We start from the raw sequence: 16,388 nt of genomic DNA, 5'->3' as shown, positions 1-16,388 counted from the left end.
TGGCATTCCCAATTGAATGGACATGAGTTTGAGAATATTCAAGGAGATAGTGAAGGACAGGGAAGCCTGGCACGCTTCAGTCCATGGGACCACAAAGAGACAGACACAGCTAGCTGAGCAACAACAATAGGATCTTAATTTGCACTTTCTTGCACTTTCCCAGTGATGATAAGGATGGAATACACTTTCATAAATCCTAGTTTATTGAACACTTTTTTTCAAGGAGGCAGGTGGAAGCTAAAACTTTTGCCCATTTCGCTTTAGAATATTGTTTTCATATGGTATATAGGATTTCTTTATGTATTTTGGAAACCTCACAGTTACATATGTTGCCATATATTTTCTACTAACTGGTGACTTCCATCTTTAATGACTTGAAAATATCATTATTATTGTTTACTCAATATTTTTGAGAAAGCTTTGAGCCCCATACATACTATGCCAATAAAGTTATGACAAAAATTATAAGGCAGGAATTGAAGCACTCTGGGAACTCATATATAATTATAGTTTATACTTCAGTGTATATGTATAGTTTATACATATACACAGTTCATATGTCCTACCAAAGAAAAAATGTTAAAATTATATAGTAATTATTGAGGTCCCCCCATTTTCAAATATATTCTAAATACAGACTTAGTTTCAACAAAGCTAAAATTACCTCCTCTCTCATTAGAGACCTAAAGAATATCTACCTGTGAAGTTCTAAACAAATGTTTTCCCTTTCCTAGGAAAATCCCCAGAGAAGCCACTAACCAATGCAGTACAGTCATTCTAAGCAAGATCAGTCATGAATAGGGATTTTAAAACTTTTGGCATCAGGTGAAAGAAAAAGTTTGAGTTTGAGTGATTCAGAAGAAAAACCAAGTGGTACACAGACACTACTAAAGAGGAAGGATTTGAATCATAGGATGGTTGAATAAGGAAGACTAAATTATCTTACTTTTGGTCTTCTGAAACCCATGGGATTTGCCAACTGCCATGAAGAGAAAGTAGAAATGCAGGAAAAATTAAATGTAGGTTAAGCATTAGAGAAAGAATATTGTGTGACGTTGATATGACAAGGACCAAAGATAGTATTGCAAACAACCATATTTCTGTACAATAATAGAAAAAGTTCTCTGCTCTCCAAAGGCAGAGGAATCTTTCTTAGGAAATGGTAAGATTTTCACCAAAGTATATATTATATAGCACAGGGAATTCTAGTCATCATCTTGCAATAAAGTTTAGTGCTGTACAACCTGTAAATATACTGAGTCACTATGCTATACACCTGAAACCAATATAGAGGTTTAAATGATGGCTAGGCATGGCTTTACTTATATTTATTTTATAGAGCCAAATAATGGTAGTAATACTAAATGTAATTGTGATAGTTTTATACATTTTGTTGAAAATGTCCTGGCCTGTGGTCAAAATCTCCATGGTTATCTTAATGCTAAAAGAATTCACAGTGGAGAAGATTGCTTTAAAAGTTTACAGTTCTAATCCTTTTTTCTTGCTAGAAAATTTTGCTTTTATCCTGTTTTATATATTGATATTATTTATATAGCATTATTTCAAAAATTTGCCACCAGTTAAAGTAATGGTTAAAAAAAAGCACCAATAGACAGTTCAGTTAAGTTAAGTTCAGTCTCTCAGTTGCGTCTGACTCTTTGCGACCCCATGAATCACAGCACGCCAGGCCTCCCTGTCCATCACCAACTTCTGGAGTTCACTTAGACTCATGTACAATGAGTTGGTGATGCCATCAAACCATCTCATCCTCTGTTGTCCCCTTCTCCTCCTGCCCTCAATCTTTCCCAGCATGAGGGTCTTTTCAAATGAGTCAGTTCTTCGCATCAGGCAGCCAAAGTATTGGAGTTTCAGCTTCAACATCAGTCCTTCCAATGAACACTCAGGACTGATCTCTTTTAGGATGGACTGGTTGGATCTCCTTGCAGTCCAAGGAATTCTCAAAAGTCTTCTCCAGCACCACATTTCAAAACCATCAATTCTTTCGCACTCAGCTTTCTTTATAGTCCAAATCTCACATCCAAACATTACCACTGGAAAAACCATAGCCTTGACTAGATGGACCTTTGTTGGCAATGTGATGTCTCTGCTTTTTAATATGCTGTCTAGGTTGGTCATAACTTTCTTTCCAGAGTAAACGTCTTTTAATTTCATGGCTGCAGTCACAATCTGCAGTGATTTTGAACCTCCCCCCAAATAAAGTCTGCCACTGTTTCCACTGTTTCCCCATCTATTTGCCATGAAGTAATGGGACCAGATGCCATGATCTTAGTTTTCTGAATGTTGACATTGAGGCCAACTTTTCACTCTCCTCTTTCACTTTCATCAAGATGCTCTTTAGTTCTTCTTCACTTTCTGCCATAATGGTGGTGTCATCTGCATATCTGATGTTACTGATATTTATCCCAGCAATCTTGATTCCAGCTTGTGTTTCTTCCAGTCCAGGGTTTCTCATGATGTACTCTGCATATAAGTTAAACAAGCACAGTGACAATATACAGCGTTGATGTACTCCTTTTCCTATTTGTAACCAATCTGTTGTTCCATATCCAGTTCTAACTGTTGCTTCCTGACCTGCATACCGATTCCTCAAGAGGCAGGTCAGGTGGTCTGATATTCCCATCTCTTTCAGAATTTTCCACAGTTTGTTGTGATCCACACAGTCAAAGGCTTTGGTATAGTCAATAAAACAGAAATAGATGCTTTTCTTGAATTCTCTTGCTTTTTTGATGATCCAGCAGATGTTGGCAATTTGATCTCTGGTTTCTCCACCTTTTCTAAAACCAGCTTGAACATCTGGAAGTTCACAGTTCACATATTGCTGAAGCCTGGCTTGGAGAATTTTGAGCATTACTTTATTAGCATGTGAGATGAGTGCAATTGTGCAGTAGTTTGAGCATTCTTTGGCATTGCCTTTCTTAGGGATTGAAATGAAAACTGACTTTTCCAGGCCTGGGGCCACTGCTGAGTTTTCCAAAATGCTGGCATATTGAGTGCAGCACTTTCACAGCATTATCTTTTAGGATTTGAAGCAGCTCAACTAGAATTTCATCACCTCCCCTAGCTTTGACATAGTGCTGCTTCCTAAGGTCCACTTGATTTTACATTCCAGGATGTCTCTCTCTAGGTGAGCGATCACACTATCATGATTATCTGGGTCATGAAGATCTTTTTTATATACTTCTGTGTATTCTTGCCACCTCTTCTTAATATCTTCTGCTTCTGTTCGGTCCATAGCATTTATGTCCTTCATTGAGCCCATCTTTGCAAGAAATGTTCCCTTGATATCTCCTATTTTCTTGAAGAGATCTGTAGGCTTTCCCATTCTATTATTTTCCTCTATTTCTTTGCACTGACCACTGAGGAAGGCTTTCCTATCTGTCCTCGCTATTCTTTGGAACTCTGCATTCTGATGGGTATATCTTCCCTTTTTTCCTTTGCTTTTCACTTCTCTTCTTTTCACAGCTATTTGCAGGGCCTCCTCAGACAGCCATTTTGCATTTTTTCATTTTTCATTTCTTTTTCTTAGGGATTGTCTTGATCCCTGTCTCCTGTACAATCTCATGAACCTCTATCCATAGTTCATCAGGCACTGTCTGTCAGATCTAGTCCCATAAATCTATTTCTCACTTTGACTGTATAATCGTAAGGGATTTGATTTAGGTCATACCTGAATGGTCTAATGGTTTTCCCTACTTTCTTCAATTTAAGTCTGAATTTGGCAATAAGGCTCAGTGGGTAAAGTGTCTGCCTACAATGCGGGAGACCCAGGTTTGATCCCTGAGTTGGGAAGATCCCCTAGAGAAGGAAATAGCAACCCTCTCCAGTACTCTTGCCTGGAAAATCCCATGGACTGAGAAGCCTGTTAGGCTACAGTCCATGGGGTCACAAAGAGTTGGACACGACTGAGCTACTTTCCCCCCTCCCCCACCCCTTGGCAATAAGGAGTTCATGACCTGAGCCACAGTCAGCTCCCCGTCTTGTTTTTGCTGACTGTATAGAACTTCTCCATATTTGGCAAAAAGAATATAATCAATCTGATTTTAGCGTTGACCATCTGGTGATGTCCATGTGCAGAGTCTTCTCTTGTGTTGTTGGAAGAGGGTGTTTGCTATGACCAGTGTGTTCTCTTGGCAAAACTCTATTAGCCTTTGCCCTGCTTCATTCTGTACTCTAAGGCCAAATTTGCCTGTTACTCCAGGTGTTTCTTGACTTCCTACTTTTGCATTCCAGTCCCCTATATCGAAAAGGACATATTTTTTGGGTGTTAATTCTAAAAGGTCTTGTAGGTCTTCATAGAACCATTCAACTTCAGCTTTTTCAGCATTACTGGTTGGGGCATAGACTTGGATTACCATGATATTGAATGGTTTGCCTTGGAAACGAACAGAGATCATTCTGTCATTTTTGAGATTGCATCCAAGTACTGCATTTTGGACTCTTGTTGACTATGATGGCTACTCCATTTCTTCTAAGGGATTCCTGCCAGCAGTAGTAGATATAATGGTCATCTGAGTTAAATTCACCCATTCCAGTCCATTTTAGTTCGCTGATTCCTAGAATGTCAACATTCTTTCTTGCCATCTCCTGTTTGACCACTTCCAATTTGCCTTGATTCATGGACCTAACATTCCAGGTTCCTATGCAATATTGCTCTTTACAGCATCAGACCTTGCTTCTATCACCAGTCACATCCACAACTGGGTGTTGTTTTTTGCTCCATCCCTTCATTCTTTCTGGAGTTATTCCTCCACTGATCTACAGTAGCATATTGGGCATCTACCCACCTGGGGAGTTCATCTTTCAGTGCAATAATTAGGTGCTCACAAAATTTGACTATAATCCAGTGGACACAACAGAAAAGACTTCTTGGAAGAAGGGAAATTATATGACTTAAGAGAATAAGTTTTATTAAAATTGAGTCCAACATTTGGAAATTTGTAGATGAAACAAAAGCAAGGGCTAGTGAATGGCCTAGGAATAGGAACAGATACTTATAGAAAGAGTTAACAGTATAAAGCCAAGCAAGACCAGATCTTTGTTACTATATTTGCACTGTTTGAATTCTTTTGATTTGGTAGCAGATTCGAGACTGTTCAGTAGGATCAAATAGCACAGTCAGGGTACAAAAAGATGATTTTTCCTCTAAATATACTTTATATTGTGCAAATACTTGTCTATCTTTTGACTCTTACTGAAAAACTACTCCCTTCTTTTATAGGACACATTTATTGATACCAAAAGTAAAATATTTTGCAATTGGCCATCATGCATGGAGTCAAAACCTCCAGTGTGACACCAAAATACTTTATCCTCAATGGGATTCCTGGACTGGAACCTCCACACATGTGGATCTCAATGCCATTCTGACTCATGTACATCATTGCTGTCATGGGGAACTGTGGGCTTATTTATCTTATCTGCCATGAGGAGGCCCTTCACTAGCCCATGTATTACTTTCTAGCCTTACTGTCCCTTACAGATGCTAGTGGGTGCCCTTCATTTGTTCCCAATATGTTGTGTATCTTTTGGCTCAGTCTCAGAGAGATTGACTTTAATGCCTGCCTTGTGCAGATATTTTCATCCACATGCTGACAGGCATGGGGTCTGGAGTGCTCATGTTTATAACTCTGGATTGCTATGTGACCATTTGCTACCCTCTGTGCTATTCTTACCTGGTAGCTAAGATGGTAGAGAATCTGGCTGCAATGCAGGAGACTGGGTTTCAATCTCTGGGTTAGGAGGATCCCCTGGAAAAGGAAATGGCAACCCACTCCAGGATTCTTGCCTGGAAAACCCCATGGACAGAGGAGCCTGGCAGGCTAAAGTCCATGTGGTCGCAAAGAGTTGGACACAACTGAGCAACTAACACACACCATGATATTCTTCCATCCTCACCAACACCATAATTACCGAAGTTGACCTTGTCACCTTGAAGTGTGTTGCTTATGATACCATTCACTTTCCTGATCAAGGGTCTTCCCTACTGCAAAGGCAAACTTATTCAACACACTTATTGTGAACATATGTCTCTGCCAGACTATCCTGTGGCAACATCAAGAATAATGCCATTGATGGTCTCATAGCTGCCACGTTGATTTGAGGGTTTGATATTTTCTGCATTTTAATGCCATACCATATTTATCCATGCTGTAGAAATCTATCTTCTGCAGATGCCCATCACAAAGACTTCAGCACCTGTACATCACATATATGTACTATTGTCATCATCTATGTCCCAGCCTTCTTCACTCATTGCTTTGGGGAACACAGCATACTTCACCATATCAACATTTTAATAGCCAACCTCTATCTACTGTCACCTCCCCACCCCACCCCCCCGCCACCTTGAATCCAATTGTCTATGGTGTGAAGACCAAGCAGATCTGTAAAGGAGTGATCAAGCTGTTTTTTAGAAAGACACTTTGAATGTAAGACAAATCTAATACATAGAATCTGGATTTAGCATAATTATAAAGAAATATATAGAAAGGAAGAGAACAAGCATAAAACTCAATAACCATGAGGTCAAAAGAAAATACCTGTCAATATACTCTTATGAGATTTATGAAACAATCACAAAATTTATAATCTGAGAACTCTAATTTGATAGAAAAAATAAAATTGACAATAAACTGTTGTATTCCCCTGCAGTTTAACTTTAGTTAGATCTTGTGGAATGGACACACAGAATGAAATAATAGAATACACAACTTGGAGCAAATGCTTGATGATGAATGCACTTTGATCCAAACACTGTGAGGGAGTATATAGTAAAGAATAAAGAAGATCTGGTAGCCTGGAGAAACTCTGGAGGTTTGAGGAAGGCAGCTAAGTGAACTGTCATGTGTGTTACAGGGAAGCAAGAAACACTTTCCTGAATGTGCTGACTTCCAAGGGTCTTTGTCAACCTTTTTGTTCAATATTTATGTGACACTTGCATAACTTAAGAGGAGTAAAAAACCTTGACTGTTAATTTATTTCTGATTTTTTTGTTCCTAGGAAATTATTGGATGCCTTTGACTGTATCAGTGTAAATACAAATGAAGTGGGAGTAGATATGATTACTAGAGCTGCTCATAATCTGGAATGTACTCCTTTGAGTTTATTTCAAACAGAATCTTGAAAAGCACACAGGATAATATTTGATGGCTATGTGAGGAAAGGATTTATAAGTACAGGAAAGCAGACTTGAAGAAAATCTATGTACTCAGCCAATTAAAGATGTCTGAGCTAACTACTTTCCTTAATTTTAACATTGAAAGAGCAACAATCATCAGGGACAATAAAGAGAAGAGCATCTTATTTAGACATCTGGAAATATGAATAATAAAAGAGATGAAAGAGGAATCATAAATGTGGTATTCAGAAACAGTGATAGTGAATGAAAAGTGAAGAAAATAAGGGCATAATTCAAGAGAAAACTGAAGAAATAGAATGGGATCAGGAAATGGTTACAAACAGAGGAAGAGTTAGAAATATTAGATTAAGATTATGCTCATCATTTGCTAATATGGATAATATATTTTAGTATAATGTTATAGGGACAGGAGAGCTACAGTCTATGAGGTCATAAAGAGTTGGACACAACTTGGCAACTGAACAACAACAAATATATGATAAAATAATTGTGAACTATAATGAAAATTCCATGTATTTTTGCGAGATTAATTCTGATGCTTGGAAGAAAAACCTGAATTTCTAAAAACTTTAAAATGAATTTTTTTAAAAATAAAATAATTTAAGTGTTTGCATGTAATAAAAATTATAAACTGATAATCAGAAAAAATTCTCTCTTCTGAACTTCTGTTTTTGGATTTGGTAAATTTTGCCCATCATGTATTCTCACTTAAATCATATCCACACACTAGGAAACAGATCAAGAAATTTACCTAAACTGCCATTTGAAACATATATATATATATATATATATATATATTTCATTGAATTTTTACTTCAAAATTATGACATAGCTATTATTAGCCTCATTTTATATATAAAGGAATATATATATTCCTAGACTTCTTATATCTCAGAATATTAAAATTAAAGTTTAAATACAATAATGTAAATAAGCTGCATTGTGGGGAGAGTGTATGGGAGGCCACAACAAAAAAAGTGAAGTAAGAACATAAATTTTTTAAAAATCTGAAAAAAAAATGCAATAAATGACATATATCTGAGGCACTGAGTAAGAGTTCCCAATTACTTTTATGTTATCTTCCCCTTTATTAACACAACATTGGTTTCACAGAAAATAAATACAACAACAATATAATTCTGAATTATGACTTACAACTAAAAAATTAGAGCAAGCAGCCTGAATCATTGAGTAATTTTTAAATAATTATAAAATAAATGATGATGAAAGAATATTCTACTCAGTATTTATGAGAAGGAAGAAAGAGAAAAGCATAGAAAGAGGAAAACGAGAGAGAAGGAGAGAAGTAAAGAAATGGAAAGAAAAGTGGATGGAATTTCAAATTCTATTTCGTGCCCTAGTAACAAAGTTGTGAGGCTAGGCTCAGTGGCTTCATGAAAAAGACAGTCTTCCCACATTCAACCTCACATAGTTTGATTAGATCTAGAACCAATGTATTAAGTACAAAGAACTTCCACACATATTTCAGTTTAATTAAATAATTCCTTTAAAGTATGATATATTTCCAAAAGAAAGGAAGGATAAAGAAATTACAAGGGGATGCCAGAGCAGTGAAACTTATCTTCCTTCTGCAGAATCTCCAGAATCATTTGGCCACGTCTATATGGACACATGTAGATATAAAGAAAATAGAACAACAAAACAGTACAACTAGGAGAACACAAAGCTCAGGGAGCTTTCCACATGACCTTTTCACAAAACTCTGCCAACAGTATGGTTTTATGTTTTAATGAGCTGGAAACGTTAGGCCAAAATTATAACTAGAATCTTATCTCCCTCTTTCCCTGAGTTCTGTCTCTCAGAATCCATGAATAGCAAATTTATTTGTTCCCTTTGAAATGAAAAACACCATACACCTACCTTGTCTTTCAAAGTAACTTTAAGCTATTTCCAAAGCATTTTTATAGAATGCTAAAAATTGAACACGATGGCATAGAGATGGCTCAGTTATTTTGCAGGATAATTAGAGATTTTGAGTTTACCATTTCTATGTTTGAGCTCAGAAGTCAAAGGCATCTCAGTCAACAGAAAAGAAGTTTAAATATTAGTCTGGTATTTTCCCCCAGTTCCTTTGGAACAATAAATATCTTTAGAGATACTAGACAATTGTGCTTATCTATTTACCTTTGGATATTTTATGTTAAAAGATCAAAGGCACAGATTTTTTCATACAGTCAATACTATCTTCATGCACCCAAACACACCCTAAGCCCCCAGGTAACAACAGCACACATAGAGTTTGTAGGCTACTGTGTATGGGATTGTGTGCAAGCGGTGCTGAATATTCTGTGGAGAGAGTTGTGTGTATCAAGTGGAACATTTTGCTAAGCACTGTTCTCGAGAGTAAAATATTGCACCCTACAGTAGTGATACGGAAAAGGCAATGGCACCCCACTCCAGTACTCTTGCCTGGAAAATCCCATGGACGGAGAAGCCTGGTGGGCTGCGGTCCATGGGATGGCCAAGAGTCGGACACAGCTGAGCGACTTCACCTTCACTTTTCACTTTCATGCATTGGGGAAGGAAATGGCAACCCACTCCAGTGTTCTTGCCTGGAGAATCCCAGAGAAAGAGGAGCCTGGTGGGCTGCCGTCTATGGGGTCGCACAGAGTCGGACACGACTGAAGCGACTTAGCAGCAGAAGCAGAGTAGTGATAAGCACTTAGGTTGCACTTAAATCTGGAATTCTGAGGCCATAAAAGAAGAAAATCAAGCAAAACGGAAAGAAAGAGAAATGAAAGCATTACAGAAGAAAAGGAAAAGGAGGAGAGAGAAAAAGAAATTTTAAGGGAGGTTATTACAATCTGAATATTGTACAAGACATGGTACAATGGAAAGAACAAATAGTAATGTTTGTAAGCAAAGGGAAAAAAAAAGGAGACTTGGGGTGGGGGACAATTATTCTTCTCAATCATTACTTAAAGTATAGGGGCCTTATTTAGACTAAAATTCTTAACTTTTTGTTCTAACTCATTCATCTGAATAAGAAGCTTTGGTTGGGCATCTGATATTAGTGAGTTATGACTTGAGCCCTGTTCCCTCACACTAGTCAACCTCTGTCTAAATAGACCATACATTCTGATCTATCCACATTGGTGTGGTTAGTGGCCAGCCCCTCCCATCGAGATTTTCATTTGTCTATGCTGCCTGAGTGAGCAAATTCACCTAAATTGGGGGCAAAATATAAATAGGCCTTTTTGACTGAAGATCTAAAGCTTAATTTTCCCAGATATGTGTCATAAAATTGTTGATATTTTGATGCTAACTTCCTTGCCTCTGATAGAACTGGCTGAACTGGGGTGGCAAAGGCAGAGGTGTTATTGAGTTTACTGTTGTATATGATATTAGAGAATGTTCTAAATTTTGTTCTCTTACATGGAGCTGTCCAGTTATTTTATTCTCTTACTTGTAAACTGTCCATGTATTAAGATACTGTCTTTTCTCCATTGTATGTTTTTGCCTCCTCTGTTGTAGATTGCTGCTGCTGCTAAGTCGCTTCAGTCGTGTCTGACTCTGTGCGATCCCATAGACCGCAGCCCATCAGGCTACCCCATCCCTGGGATTCTCCAGGCAAGAACACTGGAGTGGGTTGCCATTTCCTTCTCCAATGCATGAAAGTGAAAATTAAAAGTGAAGTCGTTCAGTCGTGTCCAACTCTTAGCGACCCCATGGACTGCAGCCTACCAGGGTCCTCTGCCCATGGGATTTGCCAGACAAGAGTACTGGAGTGGGGTGCCATTGCCTCCTCCACTGTTGTAGATTAATTGACCATAATTGCATGGGTTGATTTCCAGGTTCTCTATTCTATTTTGATGACAATAGTTTTATAGTATAGCCTGAAGTTCCAGTGCATGCTGTCTCCAGCTCTTGCTCTTTCTCAGGATTTCGGTGGCTATTCAGTCTTTTGTGTTCCCACACACATTTTATAATGATTTGTTCTAGTTCTCTGAAAAAACACTATTGGTAATTTGAGAGGTATTGCATTGAATTTGTAGGTTGCCTTGGATAGTTTTGTCATTTAACAATATTGATTTTTCCAACTCAAGAGCAAGGCATATCTTTCCATATCTCTGAATCATCTACAGTTTTCTGTATCAATATTTTATAGTTCCCAGTATATAAGTATTTCAGCTTTTCTGCAAAATAGCCATACAACTTTAAACTTTTCCCAATATTGTGTTAGAGTATCACAGTATCAGGGGAGTTTTGCGATACACTTTCAAATGGTTAATTGAGACAATTCCAACATTTTCTCTGTTTAACAGGAATCTTTACATATTCACCACTGAGAATGACAAAAATGATTTCAATTTGCTTTTCAATCATTCCAGAATTAGTCTTCTTCATAATAAAACAGTACAGGGTAAACTCAGGTAATAAAATGTAAGATAAATGTAAAGCTATTTTGCCACAATATATACACATACATATAATATGCTCACATGTGCAGGTTTGTGTATTTATTAGCATATAATAAACTCAGGACAAACCACAAAGTAGGCACAAAATATTTCTATTATTCTTATATGATATATTTTATTCTCTGTATCTGTCACTTTCAATTTCTGCCTCTCTCTCTAAATATAAAATATAAAATAAATAGTATATGTATATTTCCAAGGAAATATATAATGAACATATATGCAACATAGGTCATATGCATTGAATATGTTTCAGTATATTTTTGAAATTTTATGATTACATAGTTAGATCATTATTTTATAAAGCAAGATAAGTGAAAAGCAAATAATTCTTATGATTATCAGAACTCTTGGTTAGAAACCACACCTGGGGGAAGATATTTAACTTTAATACTCTTATCAACATCCCTCCTGCTGATAATTATGAATATAAAAGCTGATAAATATAGAAGTAATTTTGAAAGTCCCAAAGGAATTTTATTCTAACCTGAGCCCTCTGACATATTAATGTGGAGATCCAATCAGCCATAAACACTCAAGCATGTGGAATCCTCAAAAGACACAGAAATTCTATGTAGAGGTGGAAACTGGTTGTTGAAGTCTGACACTCAGAAGTCTCAGTCATGCCCATAAGTCTGGTCTTTGCCCACACTGAGGTGAGTTTCAGAGATTCCCAAAGACTTGCACTTTCCCCAGATGTAAAGTTTTTCATACAAGAAATGCAATTTCTTTGAGATATTGTTAATTAGAAACTCAGTATTTCTTTTTGACTCTAAGCATAATAGATGACTATTTCTCTGGGGACTAAGGAAAGAAACAGCATTCCCCTAATTGTGAAATATGTTTAGAACTACCTCATGGCTCACTAATGATGAGCTACAGACAACAGCAGACTTGAAAGGGAGGAAAGCAAAAGGTTTTGCCTTCATTAATAGAGATCTATACTCAAAACTGCTTCCAGGAGAATGGATTTTGTGGAAAGTAGTTGATGAGAATACTTGAATCTTGGAAGGTAGTGAGAGGAATTCCTGAGTGGCTTCCCTGTAGATATTTTCTTCTTGTTGTTCAGTCGCCGAGTGATGCCTGACTCTTTTTGGAATCCCACAGAAGTAGCCTGCCAGGCTCCTCTGTCCATGGTCTTCTCCAGACAAGAATACTAGAGTGGGTTGCCATTTCCATCTCCAGAGGATCTTTCCAACCCAGGGATCGAACCCTTGTCTCCTGCATTGCAGGTGGATTCTTTACCACTGAGCCACCAGGGAAGCAGAAATCTCATGCAACCCCCCTGCCAGGTTTTATACAGTGTCTATGTCAATAAGTCCAGGAATAGGAATCTGGCTATTTCACAGATAAGTAAGTTCTCTCTCTGTAGATAGGTCCTTTACATAAAGACTGACTTTCTATATAACTTTACACATTTATTCTATCTCTTCTCTAAGATAGTAATAAGAGCAAGCTTTTTCTTTCTTCTTCTGTCATCACAAATTAAGCTAGTTATGTCCAGTTAATGTAGTTCTTCAGTTTAGGCAACAGATATAGAATGATTAAACACAGAGCCTCAAGGTCAAACAAATCTGGATTTGAATCCTGGCTTTACCAATTTCTAAATTTTTGCTGACATACTTCTCATCAAGTTACCTTGAACTTACATTTCCTCATATATAAAATGAGGATGGTAAAATACACCCTAGCCATTGATACAAATTTGAAGGTAGAAGTCAACCTCCATTGGAATCTTAGCTCCACGAATGGAGAGGTTTTTTTCTATTTCAGTCATGAATATATCTCTAGAAACTAGAATGATATCAATAAGCCTCTGTTAAATATATATATTAGCATATAGCCAGAGAGTTATTTTTATTATTATAATTTGTAATGTACATTAATGACTTATTAGACACCAGTTGGAGGATTAACTTCCATTTACCCATTCTAACACCTCTAATTATGTACTTTTATCACCTTCCTCCTTCTTTAAAAGTCACAAAAATTTTAAAAAGGAAGATATGAGACTTGTTCAAGTCCATCATGGAGTCTGGGTATCTATGTCTCTATAAATAAGCATACAATAAAACTTTGCTCTCATATTTTCAGAGATCCATCTACTTTTCCTTTTACAAATATATTTTAAGTTTTAAAATAGTTCATGTTATAGCAAAATCATCTGACAGGGAAGATATAAAGATAAATCTTACTTAAGGTAAGAGGAAAAGAACTGGCACCGAACAGATCTGTTCATCTGTTTATGATTTAATAAGTGTGGATAGATTATTTAGTTATATGGTGTTGATGTTCGGAAGAGCCTGAGAATTTGCCATAATCAGTTTTAGTTTACAAGCCAGATGAGCAGAGCCAAAAGTTTTTCCTTCTCTGATATCTTAATATCTTGGTCTTTTCTTTTCCATCTTGTGGCTTTAGTGCCTTCAAGCTATCTTAGAGGGAGGCAGATATCAGAGGTGGAATCTCATGTATGCCAGTTCTCTTTGCAGAAGTTCCAATTGCTACATGCTTACCTGCTACCTGGAATCAGCAAGAACTTGCAGGGATTTAGCTGGATGAGATATCCCTAGATTTCTTTTGAGTTGAGACATTTATAATTATTTTTCTAAGATATGAGAATATATTTTAATCTTGGAGTTCCTAGTTACTAGCACTTGCTATCTAAAATTCACCTCTCAATCATCTCAATATAATTGAGGTTTTTCAAAATCTCATATTACCTGTCCTATCCTAAAGAGCACAATGGCACTTGAATTACAGCAGAGCTGAGCAGCTCTGATTGAATTTACTATATTAATCAGGGCAATTTTGATCACATGTGATGTTTATCCTGAGGTAAGGGGCACTCTTACCTCACCTTACCTTACCTGAGGTGTAGGAGACATAAGAGATGCAGGTTTAATGCCTGGGTCAGAAAGATCCCCTGGAGGAGGGCATGGCAACACACTCTAGTACTCTTGCCTGGAAAATCCCAGGGAAGAGGAGCCTAGTGGACTGAAGTCCATAGGGTCACAAAGAATCAGACATGACAAGCAACTTAGCACACATGCAAGAAATTATAATAGTAGTGATAACAACAGCAATACTACTGCTAATATTTTTTGTATAACACTATGTGTTATACACAGGTTTAGCACAACACATAGATTATCTTACTGAGCAATACTGACAACTTTCTGAGCCAGGCACAATTATTGTTTTCATTTTGTATTGAGAAAACAGATATAAAATGGCTAAATAACTCATCAATATCATATCCTAGGTAAGAACCAGAGATGGAATATGAATTTAGATAAGGTGACCCCAAGGAACTTAATCAATACTTCTCATTTGAAAAGTCATTTTGGTCATTGTTGTTTTTACATTATGTTTTCAAGTCCTCTGCTCACCTCTGAGTTATTTTCTTGTCCAGGAAAGGACCACTTTTAAAGAATGTAATATGCCCTCCTCCTGTCAGCCATTATGTTTGGAGCCAACAGCTCCAGCCTAACCCCAAAATTCTTTATCTTGAATGGCGTTCCTGGGCTGGAAACTGCACACATCTGGATCTCCCTGCCATTCTGCTCCATGTACATCATTGCTCTTGTGGGCAACTGTGGACTCATCTACCTCATCGGCCATGAGGAGGCCCTGCATCGCCCCATGTACTACTTTCTAGCCCTGCTCTCCTTCACAGATGTCACCCTGTGCACCACCACGGTACCCAACATGCTGTGCATATTCTGGTTCAACCTTAAGGAGATTGACTTCAATGGCTGCCTGGCTCAGATGTTTTTTGTCCACATGTTGACTGGGATGGAGTCTGGGGTGCTCATGCTCATGGCGCTGGACCGCTATGTGGCCATCTGCCACCCCTTACGCTATGCCAGCATCCTCACCAGTGCTGTCATTGCCAAGGCTGGTCTTGCCACTCTGCTGAGGGGTGTGATGCTCATCTTTCCATTCACTTTCCTTACCAAGCGCCTGCCTTATTGTCGAGGCAACTTCATTCCCCACACGTACTGTGACCACATGTCTGTGGCCAAGGTGTCCTGTGGCAAAGTCAAGGTCAATGCTATTTATGGTCTGATGGTTGCTCTCCTCATTGGTGTGTTTGACATGAGCTGTATTGCAGTGTCTTACACTATAATCTTGCGAGCTGTGGTGAGCCTGTCATCCACAGATGCTCGTCACAAAGCCTTCAGCACCTGTACATCACATATCTGTGCTATTGTGATCACCTATATCCCAGCTTTTTTCACTTTTTTCACCCACCGTTTTGGAGGACACAGTATCCCTCACCACATACACATCATTGTGGCCAACCTTTATCTGCTACTGCCTCCTACAATGAACCCAATTGTTTATGTCATCAAGACCAAACAGATTCGTGAGGGTGTGATCAAACTTTTACTTGGAGAGAAGTTTGTTTTTACCCAAGACACATAAATCTTAAAATAGACACATTGATTGGGGTGGGTGATGAGGGGGGTAAAATAGAATGAAGATTAATTTGTAAAAGATGTGAGTAAATTTGTAAAAGAAGCAAGAAATTTGTAAAAGCTGTGATATGTTTGTAAAAAAAATAGTATTAAAGATTAAGTCCTCCTGTAGATGGATTCTCTGAAACCTTTTCAAGTACACATTATGGAATTTTTTTCTGTGTAGAGTTCTACCAAAAAAGAAAATGCAGAATAGAGAAGTAACATACTCATTTCTTATAGATTTTATATTTTACATAAGGGTTAATAGACTCATGACATGTGAACAGATAGGTAAGAAAATGAAAAACACAGGCCTAATGTCAA

The 16,388-nt window shown here is 37.6% G+C and overlaps 1 protein-coding gene and 1 pseudogene across 1 annotated transcript; both read left to right on the top strand.

The window, feature by feature from the left end:
• Positions 1 to 5,286: 5,286 nt before the first annotated feature.
• On the top strand, positions 5,287 to 6,447 carry LOC138092146 (olfactory receptor 52N2-like; annotated as a pseudogene).
• An 8,616-nt stretch (positions 6,448 to 15,063) lies between these two features.
• LOC138092714 (olfactory receptor 52N2) lies at positions 15,064 to 16,029 on the top strand. Its single transcript, XM_068988779.1, has one exon. The coding sequence runs from the start codon at positions 15,064 to 15,066 to the stop codon at positions 16,027 to 16,029; it is 966 nt and encodes a 321-aa protein (XP_068844880.1).
• Positions 16,030 to 16,388: the final 359 nt, after the last annotated feature.

The sequence above is a fragment of the Capricornis sumatraensis genome, chromosome 16 (assembly GCF_032405125.1).
Source record: "Capricornis sumatraensis isolate serow.1 chromosome 16, serow.2, whole genome shotgun sequence".
NCBI classification, from domain to species: Eukaryota; Metazoa; Chordata; class Mammalia; order Artiodactyla; family Bovidae; genus Capricornis; species Capricornis sumatraensis.
This window is presented reverse-complemented; position numbering and strand designations above follow the sequence as displayed.